The sequence below is a fragment of the Sphaerodactylus townsendi genome, linkage group LG06 (assembly GCF_021028975.2).
Source record: "Sphaerodactylus townsendi isolate TG3544 linkage group LG06, MPM_Stown_v2.3, whole genome shotgun sequence".
Lineage (NCBI taxonomy): Eukaryota > Metazoa > Chordata > Lepidosauria > Squamata > Sphaerodactylidae > Sphaerodactylus > Sphaerodactylus townsendi.
This window is the reverse complement of record NC_059430.1, coordinates 132,970,858-132,989,961: the sequence shown is the minus strand read 5'-3', so window position 1 is coordinate 132,989,961 and position 19,104 is coordinate 132,970,858. Positions and strand designations below refer to the sequence as shown.

The following is a 19,104-nucleotide window of genomic DNA, read 5'->3' as shown; positions in this document are numbered from 1 at the left end:
GGCGGCCCTGGAGTTTGTCTGGTCCAGAATTTTGAGGGTTTTAAAGGTTGGAGCACTCAGGAGCCAGAGAGGATGGATTTAGGCCGCTGAAATAGGCTGATAGTGGCTGACCAAGCCATTGGGAAGAGCAGCTGCCTTCTGACCCAGCTGGAGTTCCTGGGAATTCTGGGCAAAGGAAACTGGCGGGGGCTGGGGGAAGGCGTGGCACGGCTCTCCCCTCTCTCTCTTGCATGGCTCCTGTGCATTTCACTCGGGCTTGTGCAGGTAAACTTGCTGTTGGTTGGGGGTCCTTAACAGGATCCCAAATCCTCCACTGGAAGCTCCAGACTTGTCTGTTTCACGGAAGCTTCGGTGTTAAACTGAGCGGCTTCTCTAAAGATCTCTCATATTTGGGGAAGCAGCCACCGGTGCCTTCGTTGCAAAGCAAAAGAAAAGCCAATGAAGAGCCTGCATAAAGAGCCCAAGGGCAAAACATACAGGTGAACATGCCTTCCAGTCAAACGCCACCCCTTCCACCACCCCTCCCTCCACCACAAGATCTCTTAAGGGATCAGGGTTTAAAGCTCAGCAGAAAAACAGGGCTTCTTGCTATGTGCCGTCATCAACTTGATTCAGTGACCAAACGTGAAGCAGGCAGGCCAGATTCCAAGACCACCCCTGGCGCTCCCAGACGTCTTCCTGACCAGGAGGTGGACCTGTAGAAGGGGGGGGGGTGGGCCCTCCGCAGCCCACCTTGGGCTCCCCCAGCAGGGGCACAAGAGATGCCTCGTTTGGTCTCCCGATGACCAAAATCAGTTGCCCTGGAAGAAGTGGCTGATCTGGGGGCTGGACTCAATGTCATTATACCCCAGGCTCCACCCCCAAATCTCCAGGTATTTCTCAGTCCAGAGCTGGCCAGCCCACCCTATGTGCTCAGCCCCCTCCCCTGACACCCTGCCTGAGGGCATCTCTGCATGGGACTGGTTGGCCTTTCCAGTCCCATCAGGGACAGGGAGAGCCGAATTGTCTGCACCCCACGGAAGCTCATTGGCCAGGAGGAAGCCGTGAGGAGATGCTTCTTAGAGGATGTTCTGAGGCTGCAGACAGGAGGTGGGGGAGGGGGAGGGGTGGACACTTCTAGCTCTTTGATGGTTGCATCACTCAAAATGGGAGCAGCGGGCTCAGGCTCGGCCTCTCTTCCATTCTGTTCAGGGAAAAGAAAAGCCCACGGGGACTTCTGTGTGTTGTGGGTGACCGCTGTGACCGGACTGTTATAAAAGGGGGGGGGGCTGAGCCCAGAGAATCCAGAAGCCAAAGCAAAGGACGGCCCCCCAAAGAACCCCCAGGTGCACTATGGTCTCTGTGAGACGTGAGCTTCCACCAAGTTATGAGCCACAGGAAGTGTGGGCAGGATGTCCCCTCCCCCCAAGTGGGTGCTGCAACAGCTGAAGGAATACTGACTCCAAGCAAGGTGGGGTTCATCACTGGCTGCCAGCACCAAGAACCTCTTGAAAACGGGACCTTTTACTTTTGTTCAGAGAATTCCATGATAATTTAACTATTTGGGGTCTCTCCTCCTCCCCATTTGCAGGGCTCCAGCAGGCTGATAGGAAACATGCATTCAAATGCTGACATCAGGTGGCTCCAGCTGTGAGTTCTTCACCCCCCACCCCAGGCTGATGCTGCCAAATCTCTGGGGTCAGGATGAGGCCAGGGGACACAGGGGCCTTGGGGAGGTTTCTCACTCATAAGGCCAAGCCAGGCGGAGGTACTTGAAGGCCTCGTGGCCCCACGGGATCGGCTGCCCTCCCCTCTTCCACTTCCCGAATGCCTCTTGGCTCTGCTGGCTGCCCTCAGCTGGGTTCCCTGCAGCCCAGGGGTGGGGCGTGTCCGGGGTTCGGACTTCAGTTCCTCCCCTGGAGTGGCAGCTGAAGTTCCTACAGGCCGTGCGTCGCCTCCATTGCCACAGCGAAGGATTTGAATGTGAGTCCACCTCCAGCCCACTGCCCTGCCCATCGCGCTGCCGCATCACATTTCATGAGCCCGCTCAGCCTCCCTCCCTTTTCCTGCCCCTCCAGAAACGGCGCTGCTTCCCGGCTGACAGCCCCATGAAAAGGGGGTCTTGATGGTCCAGGGCTACTGGCCTGAATCTGCCCCAGCGGCTCTTCACAAAGCCAGAAATCCCCACTCCAGGGGCAGCATTTCTTAGACCACCCGGGTCAAACTCATTTGTTACAAGGGCTGGGTATGACATAAATGTGACTTGGCGGGGGTGGGATGGCTGCTTCAGTTGGCCCCAGCATGACACTGGGGGAGGGTGCCTGGACGGGTGAGCCCGCAGTTGGGGGGAGGGGGCTGCCTTGAGGGGGCTTATCAGGCCCCTGACCCACCTGAGTGCCCCTCACTCCTGATCTGACCTGGTAAGCCCAGCAAGGGGTACGTGTGTGTGTGTGTGGGGGGAGGGTAGGTGGGTGCCTTGCAGAACCGCAAGGGGCCAGATCCAGCCCCAGGCCACGTGTTTGACACTCTGTCCTTGACCTTTCTCTACAAACATCATGTCAGATCCATGCCTGCACTGTGACTGGCTCTTGAAAATCCAGAGGATACCTGATGGAATGGAAAGCCATGAACCTGGCCGATGGAACAGGATGGAGACAGGCAAGGAGTTTCTCCTCCTCTGAGAGGAGCCAGGAGCAAAAGACTGTCCCTGTTCTTGGGGGGCAAAGAGGCACACAAGGGGCGACTTTGGGGCTCAGACCAGCAAGGGGGGGGGGCAGGAAGCAAAGAACTTGAGAGGACATCACTGATGTAGAAAAGAACAAGATGGCCTTTAGGCCCAGAGGACACCGCTGCTTGGGGGTGCTGCAAAGCAGCCTGTGAGAATGAGGGGCGGACGGGTCAGCAAAACCCACCCCCCTCTGAGCTCCTGCTCCATACACCAGCTGCAGGGGTATTTGTGTGTGTGTGGGGGCGGGGGGAGGCGGGGAACGGAGAGAGAACTGTTCGGAGAGGAGGGATTTGCGAGCTGAAAAATAGCCCAGGGAGAAGCAGGTCTGGCAGCCTTTGCTGGCTGGCTTGGAGGCTGCGGGGGGGGGGGGGGGGGGCAAAACCACAGCGTTCTGGGGAGTCCTCGGGGCCCTTCGGCAGACTTCGTTTGCCTGAGCTGGATTGTCTGAGCAACCGGCTGAGCGTTTCAGACATCGGAAGCCACACAGAATTTAGGAGTTTTCAGATCTGACCTGTTTCTTCAAATTCAATATTTTATTGTGTCTCATTTGAAAAATTGACCTTAACGTTTGATACAATAATACTGGTTTGCAAATCCAGCCCAGCATTTTCCCCTCACCATTTCTGTAACAGGGAATGTTCTTTGAATCTTTTTTGAAAGAAAATTGGCACCATTAATCCCAATTCTGGCAAGTAAACCCAAGGAGAATCCTGCTGCTCCATCAACCACAAAGCCTCACGGAGCGGGGCCTGGAATGGCCCTTCCCAGGCTGTTGTGGCCTTACCATGAACGTCAAGCAGGGCTGGTGGGGGGAGCCCCACCTCAGGATGCCCCCCCCCAGTCCAGACTCTTCCACACCTTCCTCCTCCCCTCTGGTTGCTAGCGAACGCTACGGTGCTGCTGCCAACACGAACAATTCCTATCCAGGGAGGCATGTTTGCACCTTCCCAACAGGGATCCGTCTCCTTTTCATAAACACAGGCACCGAGCGAATCAAACAGCAGTGGCATCGGGAAAATTACTTGACCTCTGCCTGAAAGCATTAACCCCCCCACCCCCCACCCCCCAGCAAAGGCCAAGTGCTTGGGAGGCATGCATGCGTGTGTCCCAGGTTGCTAAAGCTTGCTCCGAGGGCTCCAATCCCAGCTCAAGGGGGCAAAGAAGCAGAATCCTGGGCTGTCCGGACAAGCTTTGCAACGGATCTGGGACGCGGGCACGCACAAGGCCTTGGCTCAGTAACAAGAAGATCTCATAACCATCATCTCCTGGACAATGAATCCAGCCAGCTGCAGGCCCAACTCCATAAAATACTCAACACCTTTATTCAGCTCGAAAACCATCAGTCTGCAATACTGAAATCAAATCTCAAAAATGACATGCCAGAAAGATGGGGAATCCAGCTGATATTCAGCACCAAAGATTGACTTGGGAGAGTTTAGGGGATAAAATTGAGCGTGTGTCATTGTGTCCTCCCCCCCTCCCGGGCAGCTGGAATACTAGGAAAGCTTTCCTAGCGTGGTGTAGTGGTTAAGAGCAGGTGCACTCTAATCTGGAGGAACCGGGTTTGATACCCCGCTCTGCCACTTTTGCTATGGAGGCTTATCTGGTGAACCAGATTAGCTTGTGCACTCCAGCACATGCCAGCTGGGTGACCTTGAGCCAGTCACAGAGCTCTCTCAGCCCCACCCACCTCACAGGGTGTTTGTTGTGAGGGGGGAAGGGCAAGGAGATTGTCAGCTCCTTTGAGTTTCCTGCAGGAGAGAAAGGGGGGATATGAATCCAAACTCTTCTTCTTACAAGAGAGGAGCTTTGACCTGGGAGAACTACCAGAACAGAGGGGACATTCTACAGGTCTGAGACAGGCTCAGTTGCCTCTGCGCTGCCTGTCAGGTAAGGTCACCAGATAACTGGGTTACATAACAATACAAAACTGCTCCCCCCCCCCCATCTTTGTTTGCTTCAATCCTGTATCTGGATTTGGGGGGTGGGGGAATCTAGCAACAGACACAGAGGGATCCATCAAGGCTTGAGGCGGCCCCCGTCCCCCGGACTCATCAGCTATCTGGGCAGGGCATATGTATGTTTGTGTTTCTATGAAGAGGCTGAAATTTGTGGCAATCCCGGGACTTTGGAAACCCTTAGCAAGAGGTCACAAAGAAGGTGCCTTGTCAGTCGATGGGTGGGAGGGGTTCCATTAAGCCGGGTGGGGCTGCTGAGCCCGGCTGGGGGCAGATCCGCAGCCCTCTGCAAAGGCTGCAAGGGAGCCAACAGTCTGGATGCTTGCTACCACGTACCTCAGATTCCGCACCCATGCTCACGTTTGTGCATCTGGCTCCACAAAGCGTGACAATCCTCTGCCCGTGACCACAGGGCAGCTCCCGTTCAGCCAGGGCAAGGTTATGTATATTTACATTGCAGGCCTCATGAGGCGGGGTGGGGATTCCGATCACTTTGTAAAGCTGGATATACCTCCATGCGGACAGAGAAGCTGAACTGTGCAAGAGCTGCTTGTTTAACTCACCCAGCGGGGTTTGTTGGAGCTGCGGAGAGTTGCCCCGGCAATGACATTTACACACAGGAGGAGGCATGATTTGTTAGACCGCTTTTTTATTGGGTTGTATTCTTATTAAACATCTGTCTATTCTCAGCCATGTTTGCTTTGGAAAATACCAAAGACAGCCATGCTTTGGCCTGTGCAGCCCCCCCCCCTCCCGTCCCTCTGCCCTGACATCTCGACCTGAACGAAAACCCAACTCCAAACCCCACAAACCATCAATGAGTCCAGTGCAAAATACTGCCAGCCTGGGCTGAAAATGTGACTCAGATCAGACTTTGAGGAAACATCTGCAGTTTGAACACACACACACCCCCTCCTGCATGACACCCAATTCTTCCCCCCCAACAGTGTGTAAAGAATGAACGTAGTCTTCCCAGAATTCCAAGGGCCAAACATGAATAGGTCTTCCCCCATTCATTATCCATGAAAAGAGGGGGTGTCCCCCCCATCATCTTAGCACCAGTCTTACCTCAGCCTCAGAGACAAGAGACTGGGGGGGGGGGCATGGCAGGGGGAACAAAGTCAAGGGGCAATCAACTCCTCCTCCTTTGATGTAATAATTAGATATTCACCCTTCCACTGTATAAATAAATCTAACAGACAGGTGAGACATCTGTGTTCTCACATAATTTAGTTCTGAGCTGAGTGCTAAGGAAAAAAGAGGTGAAACAGTTCTTCATGTGTGTCCCCCGCCCCCAATGATGTCTTTTCTAAATGACTGCGCGTGATGGGGTGGGGGTGGGGGGTGGCACGGGGAGCGTGTGCATCCATTTCCCTCTTAACAGTAAGGTCAACATTCCATTATGCAAACATTATGAAAAAGTTCCTGGCACTTCCTCTCCATCCCGTAGCCCGGCCTTCTCCACCCTCTGCTTCCCCCGGTTTCTCTTTTTCCACCCCTGGAGCAATGAAGCAAAGAATCTATTCTCACCATTCTTCTTCTTCCTCAGTCCGGTTTGGGGGGGGGATGGGGGCAAGTGGAGAAGAGTGAAGGGATACTACAAGGAAAATTTTCAAGGGGGGGTCAGGGAACAGGCACAGTATTATTCCCCTACCCCTCAAGAACAGCCATTTTAAACTAAGTAAGAGCTTGTGAAAGTCTGCCCCCCCCACCCCGGCCAGATTCTTTTCAGGGACTGCTTGTGTTGATTTGCAGTAGAACAGCTAGACTGGACTTCGGAAGCAAGTTAAGGGCCAACAAGAATTTAGGGGCACAACCAGATGTTCTCTGCATTGCTACTGGACTCCCATCTAACTTAGAACTCTTAACTGCTGCAGGTCCATTCACCTGGGGTATGGACGTAGGTAAGGGGGGGTTCTCGGGTTTGAACCCCCCCCCACATTCATGTCCGAAGCTCCGCCCACCCGTTTGTGGGTTTTTAAAACATTTTAGTGCTTTTTAGGTTTTTGGCCTGCAGGGGGCGCATTGTCCGGGCTATCGGCACCAAACTTTCAGGGATTGTTTGGGAGACTCTCCTGATGATACTACCTGGGTTTGGTGAGGTTTGGTTCAGGGGGTCCAAAGTTATGGACTCCCAAAGGGGGTGCCCCCATCCTCCATTGTTTCCAATGGGAGCTAATAGGAGATGGGGGCTACCCCTTTGAGGGTCCATAACTTTGGACCCCCTGAACCAAACTTCACCAAACCTGGGATGTATTATCAGGGGAGTCTCTTATTGATACCACCCAGGTTTTGTGAAGTTTGGTCCAGGGGGTCCAAAGCTATGGACTCCCAAAGAGAGTGCCCCATCCTCCATTGTTTCCAATGGGAGCTAATAGGAGATGGGGGCTACACATTTGAGGGTCCATAACTTTGGACCCCTTGAACCAAACTTCACCAAACCTGGGTAGTATCGTTAGGAAGGACTCCTAAATATACCCTGAAAGTTTGGTGCTTCTAGCTTAACCACTGCACCCCTGACAGCAGGCACCCCCCAAATTTCCCCAGATTCTCCTTTTAAATCCACCCCCTTCGGCATGGATTTAGAATCGTAGGTCCTCAATTTAGAAGAAGAAGAAGAGTTTGGATTTATATCCCCCCTTTCTCTCCTGTAGGAGACTCAAAGGGGCTTACAATCTCCTTGCCGTTGCTGCTCACAACAAACACCCTGTGAGGTGGGTGGAGCTGAGAGAGCTCCGAAAAGCTGTTACTAGCCCAAGGTCACCCAGCTGCCATGTATGGGAGTTCACAGGCTAATTTGAATTCCCCAGATAAGTCTCCACAGCTCAAGTGGCAGAGCAGGGAATCAAACCCGGTTTTTCCAGATTAGAATGCACCTGCTCTTAACCACTACGCCACATTGAAAGTGATGCTGTTTCAGGGTGGGGGATAATCCACCCCAAAACAGCATCACTTTCAATGTTGTTTAACTGGGGACCCCAGATTCTCTCTTTAAGGTGGATTGAAAAGGAGAATTTGGGCTCTCTAGTTTAAACACCATTGAAAGTGATGCTGTTTGGGGGTGGATTCCAGCATCACAGCGGCTGCCCAGGGGGGGGAGGGGCAAAACTCAGATTTTGCACCAGGCTCCATTTTCCCTCTATGCCTCTGCCCAGAGGAGAGGGGCAGGGGAGGGCAGGGCAGGGCAGGGGAGTCTGCCATCCTGACCTCAGAGAGCTGCTTTTATAAGTGCTAGGCCAGGGGCAGGGCTTGGAAAGGCGTGGACATACCTAGGGGCAGGTGGGGGTGTGACCTACCCCCGAACCCCCCCTCCATAAAAAATCTATACCTACGTCCCTGACCTGGGGTGTGGGGGAGGGGAGGTGGAAGAGGCCAGGTAAGAGCTTCTTGCAGAGCGCTTCCCATCTCTTTAAAGGTCTGTCTTCACTGCAGTTCTGAGCCGGTTCAGATTGTCTCCAGCTTCCACCCAAGAAACAGCAGGAGCGTTTCACATTCCAACCAGGGAGGCAGCAGAAGCAGCAGCCGGCTGTTTCCAGAAGAAGATCTGAGAGAGAGCCGTGGCCAACTGGCTCTGGTCTCAAACCAAGCTTTCATCTGGGACACAAAAGTTTGCCCAGTTGTGCCAGGTTGTTCTCTGCAAATCCATGGCTCTGAAAGCCAGCAGGGACCTTCCTCGCCCAGGCATTTAGAAATACCTGTCGCTACAGAGCTCCTTTTTTGGGGTGGGGGTGGGGTTGAAGGTGCAGAATAAATCCTAAGCTGCTTTTCTCCCCCTTGAACTTCAAGTATTGTTGTGGGAGGGGTGGGGGCAGGCAACTTCATGACGGCCACAAGAACTGGCCACAAGGGGAAGGGTCAATGGAAGAGACTCTTCTTGGCATGCAGAACGCCCCGAGTTCAATCCCCGGCTGCATCTCCAGTGGAAAGTAGCTACTGTGAAAGACCTTCCCCTGCTGGTCTAGGCCAAAGGTCTGATGCAGGACAAGGCAGCTTCGTTCAACCAAGAGGCTGCACAGAAACCGGAGGGTAGCTGCCCCACACTCAGCTCACTTGGGTCTGCTGGCCCCACCCACTGGCTCAAACAATCCCTCTCAAGACACCGTGCGGAAGGGGGGCTGTCTACCAGTGCAACTTTTTCTGTGTTAAAGGAGAGAAACAGGGGTCACCTCCGGAGGGGGGGAGGACAGGAGCGCCCCCTCCCTTTACTGCCCCCCTTCTGGTCCTCCACAATGTCACATTCTCAGCCTGTGCAACCTTCAGCCTTTAAATATAGCTATAGATAGATAGATAGATTTGGAGATATATATATATATATATATATAGAAATTTCTGTGAAATATAGCTCCTCCATTTCCTCTGTCTCCTCCCTCTTTCCATTCCCACCTTTCACAAGGGAGGGTGCAGCACCCTGTCACACCCACCTTGAAGTGTTTAATAAGATTCAATCCCACCCATCTGCCCCCCACCCCAATCTGTCCTGTACCATTCCCCCCCTCCCTCCCTCCCTGGAGGGGACATTCCCATTCACTGTCCCCTCCTGACTCCCTTCTCCCCGCACTGAAGGGTTCTTAGACAAGGCGCCACTGGAGTATGCTGGTGTCGGTCCCACCAGTGGAGAACAGCTGGCTGTCATCATGGAGGAAGGCAATGTTGGTGACGTGGCTGCTGTGGCCGCTGTAGGTGTGGCTCGGGGCCTGTGGGGAGAAGGAGAATATGGGAGGCCAGGTCAAAGGACAAAGAAGGAAGCCCCACCCCCCAATAGAGGCCAGAGCGAGCCTGGTGCGCACTCTGTTTTTTCCGCCACCCCCCCCCCCCCGCCACCCTTACCTTAGTGCAGGAGAAGTGGCCTGTTTCCTTCAGGCTGAAAACGTCCTGGTGGGAACTACACTTTCCATGAGACCCTGGGGCTCGCAAGGTCTCCTGGGAAGTGTAGTTCCCACCAGGCCGTTTTCAGTCTGAAGGGAACAGGCCGCTTCTCCAGCCTACACTCTTTCATGAAGGTAAGTGGGGGTGGGAGGGGGAGGGACGGGGGTGATTTTTTTCCCCCACAGGTGCCCACCCAGTGCAACGCGCACCCCCCAGCCCCCTGGTAGCTCCGTGTCTGCTAAACATGGCTTATGAGAGGGGTCCCCCAATGTGGGGCTTGTGGCTGCACCCACAAAGTGCTTTAAGAAAGTGGGTGGAGCCAGCTGGAGCTCTTGCCCAGCAGGCCTTCTGATGGGTCCCTGGAGAGTTCAGCTGGCTGCGTGTACAGATCGAAAGGACTGTACTTAGTGGCCCCTGCCCGCCAGTATTGCTTTATTTTGTCAGTTCTTTTTGGCAGAGTATTTTTTAATCACCATTCTCCTCTGGCCCTTGGGCTTCGCGCACACGTGTGAGAGAGAGACTCCACTTTCTGTGGCAGCTATTTTGGTTATGGCCACAGGCTGAAAATGTTTGGAGATTCTTGGTTTATAACAGCTAAATAGCACGCTCAAGCAGCATACATTGGAAGGAGGGGTATCGGGGGGGGGGGCACTCCAAACACTGAAGGCTCCAGAAAGGGGCTGCATCTGATGCCCTTTGCTGGGTGCCAGGTCCCTGCACAGTAGCTTGCCTCTTCCCCTCGCAGACAAGAGAAGGCGCCCCAGTTGGCAGGGCCCCTGAAGTTGCCTTTCAGACTCCCGAGTAGGCAAAGGCCCCGTGCGGCTCCAGCCCTCCTTCCAGTGTTGCAGCCCTGGAGGGACAGGCCAGACCTTAGCAGACAGGGGTGCAGCTGCTCCTTCTGCAGACCCTGGGAGACAGGTGCTGGGTGTTGTCAGGATGTGTGTGGTCTGTTAGTCTGAAGGGGAGGGGGCCGAGGACACCGGCAGGGAAAGGTCCACAGAGACGTGGGCAGAAAGGGCCGTGTGGCTCACCCGAGGCTGGCTGCAGGGGTACGAGAACAAGTGCACTTTGCCGAAGTCGTCCGCAGATGCCAGGAGCTTCCCGTCGTGCGAGCGGCACACCGCGTTTATGTCCGTTCCATCTGCGCCCTCCGGCCAGATTCCTGCAAGGGACCGAGATCGAGTGGTGCATAAGTGCTCCCAGCTTCAGGTTCAGATTGTGGCAGTTCAGAATGGCTCCTTTTCAGTGTGTGCCTCTGAGCCGCGTGGGGAGCCTCGTCCACGGGAGCCACCACATTTGGAATGGAGGACCACCCCCACCTGGAACTAGCCAAGGACACCCGGGGCTCCGCCTCCCCATGTTCAATGCCTCTGGCCCCAAACATGGGATTCCCTACCCTCTCCACTCCTGTCTCTCCAGAAACAAGACTTGGGAGGACACGGCTGTAGGCTCCCTGCTCCCGTCCCAAGCAGAACTGCCCCCTTCCCAGCAGAGGCCCAGCCCCCCTTCCAACTGCTCCCCACACTCACCAAAAACCCCAAAGCCCAGCACACAGGTGGCAGAGGCCCACGCGATGTTGCGCACGGCTTCGGCGCTGGTGACTTGCCGGCACGTGGAGGGGTCCCCTGTGGGAAGGAGAAGAAGGGGAGGCGTGGGCTCACAGCACGTGGCCCGATATTTGGTCTGCAGGCTGAGCCAGCGTTGGGAAGACAGCCGGAGGGATGAGGACCAACGCTGAAAAGCCGCTGTGGGGAGGGGGCTGGCTGACTGTGTCGGGGGAACAGTATCCGAGGGGAGAGGCAGCTGGTTGCTCAAGGCATGGCGTGGGGCAGAGAGACTGGCTGACCAAAGCTCTCCAGCAGCAGGGGCGCAGTCCAAGGGTGTGGGCAGACGGACCGGGCCAATCCTCTTGGCCCAGAAGCCCAGCCTTGTCGTGGCCAAAGGAGCCTTGCAAACTCGAGGGTGCGGACCCTCACTTGGAAACTCTCTTGAGGGGCAGAGATCAGCTCTTACGTGTCCGGAGGGGTTATTAGCTCATGATAATAATTTGATTTCTGCATAACAGCAAACCCTGCCGAGTTGCGGCTACAGAGTCTGTGCACCTTTCAGCATCAGGAAATACAACTCAAATTCCAGTTCCCGTTTTAAGCCACAAAAGTCTGTGACTCAATCCAAAGCATGTGAGAACAACCCCCAGAGCAGGGGTGTCTAACTCTGGTGCTTCAGATGTTCATGGACTACAATTCCCATCCCATCAGGGGCTGATGGGAATTGTAGTCCATGAACATCTGAAGTGCCAAAGTCCCAGAGTGTCGGCGATTGCTAACTAGCTGCAGAAATCGACCCTAAAGGGGTGGGTGGCTGGGAAGAGAGACCCAGGCCCATCCTGCCAACCTCCCGTCCTAAAACAGGCCCCGCCCACTTCTTCCCTAGACAGCCACCCCCCCTCCCCTTGCCCCAGACTCCAGGCCTTCCACTCACAGTACAGGATTTCATAGTCCCCAGAATTGGTAACCAAACAGCTGCTGTCAAAGGCCCAGTCGAGGTGGGTGATGAAACTGGAGTGACCCTGCAGCAGCAGCAAAAGAGGAAGAAAGTGGAGCTGAAAGAGCGGCAGCCCACAGTCCTCCTTGGTAGAAGACGCTCCCCAGCGCCACGGGCTGTGCTGTGGGCTTTTGTTGCAGAAAAGTCTTCCCACTTAACCCAAATAAGACCGAGACAGCCTGTCTGATCCTGATCAGATGCGCTCCTTTCCCCTCACATTTTCCGGGGCCAAATCAAGCCCCAGAAATTGGTTTGTTAATAGGTGGAACGGAGCCACAGCAGCCGCGCAAATGGTGGTGGTGTGGATGTGCGTGTCTCTGTGTGTGTGTGCGTGTGTGCGTGAGGGTGCTCTTTGAAGGATGGGGAAGTTTTGCCAGCGCCCATTCCTGGGCTTTAGTCCGGAGCCCGAGCAAAGGCAGCACTCCTGTGTTCGAATCTATGTCTGTGCTGTGGTGCCCTCTGCTGGCGACTCTCTGTCTTCAAGACGGGGGTTGGCAGAAATATGCCCTCCCGCCTGGCACAGTAATGCAGCTACACAGCAGACCCTGGCTGCTCTAGTCGGGGTGGGGTCCCCCCCTCTGGACTGCATACAAGAGACTCTGCTCAGACACATCCTCCAAGCCCAACACAGCCACGTACCCAGTTGCGCCTCCACTCACCGAGCATCTGCCAACGCGCCCAAACTTCCTGCCGCTTTGTGACACGGCGTAAATGTAGACAAAATTGTCATGGGAACCCAAGGCCAAGTACTTGCCATCTGCAAGGCACAAAGGCAGAGTCAGGCATCAGGAGGGAGCGGGACGCATCCGTGCGGAGTAGAGGGTAGAGTGTCAGATGGGGATCTGGCAGGCTTGGGTTCAAATCCCCACCCCGCTAGGGAAACTCACTGGATGACCTTGGGGCAGTTACACACACTCTCAGCCTAGCCTACCTCACAGGCTTGTTGTGAGGTTACAATGGAGGAGGAGAGCAAGTATCAATGAAGGAGGGCAGGGTATAAATGAGGTGTAAATGAAGGAAATAAGCATGGGCTCCGGGGAAGCTGTCTGAGTGCGGCAGCAGCTTCTGGCCTCCAGCGCATCCTTTCCAGGAGGACAGAGGCCTGCCGTGGCTCAGGTGAGCTTCCTGTCCTTCAGGAGTGGAGGGAGGCCGCCAGCAGCATAAGCCCTCCTATTTCTCACAAAAACGCCATCACCAGTGTAACCATGTAGAGACTGGAGGCAGGTGTCCCTTATGTCCCAAATCAGTGCCTCAATCCTGCCCAGTCCAGCCCATCAGCCCCCAAGTCCGGCCTATTCAGGCTCACCTCTTCCACCTACCTGGGGAGAAGCTGACAACGGAGATTTGTTCCCCTCCATCGGTGTGGATGGTCACCAGGTCTCGGGTCTCTGTGTCCAGCACCAGCCACCTAGTTGGGAAAGGGGGGTGGGGGGGGAGCGCAAGAGACGGCCACGATGACCCACTTGAATGGAGCAGGAGGGAAGCAGGAAAAGCCGCCAGCGTCGTTTGCACCCCCGTCTTTCCAATTTCACTGCCCGATCCTGCACTTCTGTGCTGAGGGGCAATTCCACAAAAAGAGGAGGGAGGTAATATTTGGGGAGGGGGTAATACATTACAGGTAACAGAGGCTGGATCACCTCTGTGTGTGTGTGGTCCCTCCCAGGTGGGGAGAAAGGACCACTTCTCTTGGGTGGACGAGAAAAGAGGATGGAGACGGTAAAGTCTGGGTCCTCACCAACGGTTTTTCTGGCACCTAAGAAGTGTTTTTAGAAAGCGGGCAGAGCCGAGGGCAGCGTTTGCCCAGCGGGGGTTCTGGCTGCCCACTGGGGACTCAATCTACTGTGCTTGTTTTCAAAAATCTTGCTTTGGCAGCAGCTGCTACCAAATACCAGGATCCTCACAGTGTGACTGAAGGAACGCTGTGGGAGCCATTTTGCGGAGGCTACTTCCTGGTTGCACCCACACCCCCGGGTCAGAAGGAGAACAGTCCTTGCAGGCTGAAAAAACTGGGAAACCCAAAGACTGCCTACCAAAGAGGCCAGGGTCACGTGTGGATCCCCTTCACGGCCAGGACAGATGTTGATGTTCAACATCTGCCCTGTGACTTTTGCTGTGGAGGGTGTCACTTGGCTGCCTTCACATCCTCAGCTGGGCCCCGAGGACACACAGGACCACGATCCATGAGAAAAAAAAAGTGTTTGGATTTATATTCCCTTTTTCTCTCCTGTAAGGAAACTCAAAGGGGCTTGCAAACTCATTTCCCTTCCCACCCCCCAGAACAAACACCCTATAAGGTGGGTGGGGAGGGGGGGCTGAGAGAGTTTAGAGAGAACTGTGAATAGGCCAAGGTCACCCAGCTGGCATGTGTTGGAGTGCACAAGCTAATCTGGTTCCCCAGATAAGCTTCCACAGTTCAAGTGGCAGAGCAGGGAATCAAACCCGGTTCTCCAGATTACAGTGCACCTGCTCTTCACCACTACACCACCACGAATGGCTCTCCACCCTCCTCTGCAGAGTGGCTGTAATGTCTGCGGTTCCCCATTTGCCAATTTACCTGCCAGTCACCGTGCCTACCACCAGCACTGAGCCGCTGGGGTGGAAGCCAGCTGAGCGAGCTGCATCCTGAAGGATGAGGAAAACGAAAACAGGTATGCAACGTACAGCGCCCAACCTGCAAGCCAGGTGCTGCTGCCACCAAGTTCCCCGTTCCTTGTCCCACCCAGAGGTCCTTCTGGCTCACCTCAATTCCCTTGCTCCACAAAGGCTGGTGAGTCGCCACGCTCCACAAGTGAACCTGCTTGTCTTGCCCACAGGTCACAAACTGGTCCAAGGTAGGGTGGGTGGCCAGACCCCAGAGCTCCTCCGTGTGTCCCTGGCCAAAGGGAGGCAGACAGTGGGATCCGGAGGCATTCGACCCGCTCAGCCAACAGGGCACCGTTCAACTCCAGGCATCCCACCCCAGTGGCGCATCAATTGACCCTGGGTGCCACCCATTAGACCGTGAAGGGGCGCCCGGCGGGCCAGGAGCCTGCTGCAGGTCCGCTGGGTGCTCTCCTGGCCCCACAGGCCCAGCCCCAGCAGCCTGCTCAGGACTGCCGCCACCAGCTAAGGTAAGTGGGGCGTGGGGGGGGGGGCGCCATGAAGGGGATCCCCGGGTGCCGTTTCCCCCAATACGCCTCTGTCCCACCCCAGCCTGTAGGTGTGCTGCTGCTGCTGCAGTCGTGCCGACCACAAGTCAGTTACCTGCACCAACAGGGAAAAGCCGGTCGCTAAAGAGCCCTGAAGCACTGAGTTCCGAGTGGTGCCCACAAAGAGGGAGTCACCTTTTCCTTCTGCAATGGTACGCACCGGACCAAACCCCTCGGGCACCTGCACAGAGAGACAGCAAGAGCAGCTCAGGGGTCAGCCAGAGGGGTCAACTGCTGATTTGTATGTATCTCACACAGTTTGCAGTTGTGGTTTACCTCAGAAATGTGCATGGAGTAAAGCAAACAACAACCCACCTTTGGCCATCCTAAAAGAATAAACATGGACTGATAAGAACATCAGAAGAGCCCTGCTGGATCAGACCAGATCAGACCAGGATCCGGTCCAGCATCCTGCCTCACACAGTGGCCATCCAGTTCCTCTGGAGGCCCAACCAACATAGCATAGAAGGTGAGGCCTTTCCCTCCTGCGGCCTCCTGCTACTGGGATCCAGAGAGTGACTGCCCAGAACCTAGAGTTTCCCTTCAGTCATCCCGCCAGTATCCGCTGACTGACCAGGGATCTGACCACTGACTGACCAGGGATCCTTTTAATCCCCTTTCCAAGCTGTCTGCACTGGTGGTCATCACTACATCCTCTGGCAGCCAATGCCCCATTTTAACCAATCCTGCTCTTTTAAGATTTAAAGTTGCAAAGTTAGAAATAATGCCAAGTCATTAGTATGAAAAAGACATGCTCTTTGAGCCTACATTTACTCAGGAAAAATATTCAATTGAATTCAGTGGGAACTCACTCTCAAATAAACACACTTGACTGGTTGCATCTTTGGAAAAGAAAGGGGGGTTGGGGCGATGTTCCTGTGTGGAGCTCCCTGCATCCTCCACTCTCTTGAGCTCACAAAGAGCGAGAAGGGGGGCGGGGGGGCTGCTAGTCGCTACTGATTATAAAGCAGCAGCTGTTTTGCCTCCAGCAACCTTCAAATGAAAAACAAGAACCAATTCTGGACCCAATTGTAACAAAAGAGTTTAAAGGTGGATGTGGAGTGTCAAGAGGAAGAGCAGGAAGTGGCGAAGGGCGGAATAAGAAGGTGGTTTGTGCCTGACATTTGTTGGAATGCAAAGTAAGCAAAATCCACGCATACCTAGTGTTAAAAAAAGCTTTGTTTAAATACTACTCTGACTGCTAAGGTTGGCAAAGTGGACTGGAAATTACAGGGGCTGCAACATCAGATGGAGACGGTGTTGAACTAAGTGTTATAACCTGATGCAGCAGATCTGAAGATTTAAAGGGAAATTTGCCTCATTCACCTCTTCTGTTTAACTGTTAAAATCCATCAGTGTTTGAAGTGCTAGCTAAAAGGATTATAATAGAGATGTCTGTTAAAACAAGGGAAAGTAGCACACCAGATGAAATAATCAGAAACAGAAAAGATGGATCAAATGCTGGAAATAATGAAAAATCTACAAAGATTAAGCTAATGTACGTAATGATTTGGAAGACAAAAATCACAAATTTGAATATGAATGATAGAAAAATGGTAGAACTGGGCGATCTGAAAGAAGAAATTACGCATTTGAAAGAGACTGACTTGAAGATGAAGATAATAGAACAAGACTGTAAAGAGTTACAAATAGAACCATCTATATATTAAAAAAGCTAACAGTGTTTTTGTTAATGGTAGTATAACTCAGTAACTGCTGGGCCAATTCCTCTGAAAATTCCCAGCCACTATAGTCAGCCAGGTGAAAGTGTTTTTAGATGTTCACATACCTGAAATTTCACATCTGGCCCAGGTAAAACGCCTTTTTCCTGGCGCTCCCTGATGAAGGACATGCAGCTGCCTGAATGTAACTGTCACCCTTAGAATGTTCGTGCAACTTAGAATGTTCACTCAGATGGCCAGAGATGAGCAGTGGGAACAGCACATAGGCAGTAACTCCAGTGGAAGTGAACCACATACACACACATACACACGAGGGGGAGGGAAGGGAGAGGGAGAGGTGGCATGCAAGGGAAGAGAAGGGAGGGAGGGAAGAGAGTGAGGGGCGACAGGGAAGGGGAGGGAGGGGCCAGGCACCCTAGATTCCCTGAATACTGCGGTTACAGTTAAGAAAACCAGGCACGCATTACTCAGGAGTAAGCTCGGTACAGCAACTGTGACATACTTTGAATGGCTGCGTTGCACCCCTCAGAGGGTTTCCTCAGAAGCAACACCCATTGCCACCAACCAAACTTACTCCCAAGTAAAGGATCATGACCAGCCAGCCTAGATGTGTGGGAGGGGTGCCTTTCCATTCCCCCCCCCCAAGGAATGCGGGCACACACATCACTGACATCGCACAGTATCAGGTTGCGTGTTTGAGTGAGCACGTACTGCTGGCCTCTGCAATTGATTTGCTGCTACTGTTCCTTTCCCATTTCACCACAATAAGCCACAGCAACGCGTGGCCAGGCCCCGCTAGTCTTCTATATATATAAAAAGCTAACAATCCATTTGTTGGTGACTCCCTACCGTGAAACAGCTGGACGGATTGCCCCCAAATTTTCACATGACATCCCTCTCTGTAATCGGACCTTCAAATCGCCGAAAGTCCATACCTGAGCCAGGTAAAATGTCTTTTTTCTGGCGCACCAGGCCATGAAGCTGGCTGTGTTTAGCTGTCACCCTTAGAATGTCCATGCAGCCTGTCTGTCTGTGGCCTGAGGGGCTTGTGGAATGTTCCATGGGCGCGGATGCTGGCAAGGAGGATGAGCAGTGAAAAACAAGGTACATAGAGCTAATACTCGGTAGGTAATAATTTAATGGAAGTGGAAACACATACATAGTTCTGCCCTCACACGCAGGTGTTAACTTTTCACTCTCATGCTCTCACCCACTCACTACCACACACACAACACACACATACTCTCATCCTCACATCCAGCTTATCTCCTCACATACCTCACTCTGCCCTCCCTCACATCCACTATTACCACTCTACCCTTGCTTCCCTCACCCAGATTCGCCACAACTCTCTTTACTAAAAAAGCAAGCTGGAGTTTGCCTCCTTTTTCTTTCTAAAAAAAATCCACGGGGTGGGGGTGAACCAACCAATACTGCCTGCTTCTTTGCACATGGCCCTTTAAGAACCCCCCCCTGAGCTGGCCTCCCAATCTGAAGCACCTCACCACCCTCAGCTCTGCTGCCCTGACTGGGATAGCCTCCTTTGCCCCAGTCTCTGCTATTCTTCCCCAAGCCAAGGACCTGTGCAGTGGTCAACCAGCCTCATGGACAGCGGGATTCGCACTCTGGACAGTTCCGCTGTGGAATGGAAAAGGTTACCTTATACTAAAAACCAAGACAGCACCATGTAATAATGTGAATTGAAAAGGGAAAGAGGGATTCCATTTGACCACCCCAAAAGAAGAAGAAAAAGAAGAAGAAGAAGAAGAAGAAGAAAAAGAAGAAAAAGAAGAAGAAGAAGAAGAAGAAGAAGAAGAAGAAGAAGAAGAAGAAGAAGAAGAAGAAGAAGAAGAAGAAGAAGAAGAAGAAGAAGAAGAAGAAGAGGAGGAGGAGGAAGAATAGGAAGAGGAGGGGCTGAGAAGGAAGAGAAAGAGTTTGGAGTTTATATCCCCTTTCTTCTCCTGTAGGAGACCTCAAAGTGTTGGCTTACATAACCTCCCTTGCTCCCTTCATCCCTCACTAACAAACAGACCCTGGAGAGGTGAGGAACAGGGGCTGAGAGAGCTCCAAAAATCTGTGACTATCCCAAAGTCACACAGTTGGCGTGTGTGGGAGTGCACAGGCTAATCTGAATTCCCCAGATAAGCCTCCACAACTCA

General features: G+C 53.5%; 1 protein-coding gene and 1 long non-coding RNA gene across 7 annotated transcripts in view; both read right to left on the bottom strand.

Annotated features, from left to right (window-relative positions):
- Positions 1 to 5,297: 5,297 nt before the first annotated feature.
- On the bottom strand, positions 5,298 to 9,146 carry LOC125434248. The gene is made up of 2 exons (XR_007244756.1): positions 8,007 to 9,146; positions 5,298 to 6,552 (listed from the first exon to the last, which is right to left on the bottom strand). It is a non-coding gene; the product is annotated as an uncharacterized LOC125434248 (long non-coding RNA).
- A 34-nt stretch (positions 9,147 to 9,180) lies between these two features.
- Positions 9,181 to 19,104, bottom strand: part of EML2 (EMAP like 2) — a 37,819-nt gene continuing 27,895 nt past the window's right edge. For all 6 annotated transcript variants that reach the window (XM_048499297.1, XM_048499298.1, XM_048499300.1 and 3 more), the window contains 9 exons: positions 15,319 to 15,444; positions 14,816 to 14,947; positions 14,630 to 14,697; positions 13,395 to 13,483; positions 12,735 to 12,832; positions 12,013 to 12,100; positions 11,061 to 11,156; positions 10,563 to 10,693; positions 9,181 to 9,359 (listed from right to left, as the gene is read on the bottom strand). In XM_048499297.1, the coding sequence (XP_048355254.1) occupies positions 9,234 to 9,359; positions 10,563 to 10,693; positions 11,061 to 11,156; positions 12,013 to 12,100; positions 12,735 to 12,832; positions 13,395 to 13,483; positions 14,630 to 14,697; positions 14,816 to 14,947; positions 15,319 to 15,444 (954 nt within the window). In that variant the 3' untranslated portion in view covers positions 9,181 to 9,233. The remainder of the gene's footprint in view (positions 9,360 to 10,562; positions 10,694 to 11,060; positions 11,157 to 12,012; positions 12,101 to 12,734; positions 12,833 to 13,394; positions 13,484 to 14,629; positions 14,698 to 14,815; positions 14,948 to 15,318; positions 15,445 to 19,104) is intronic.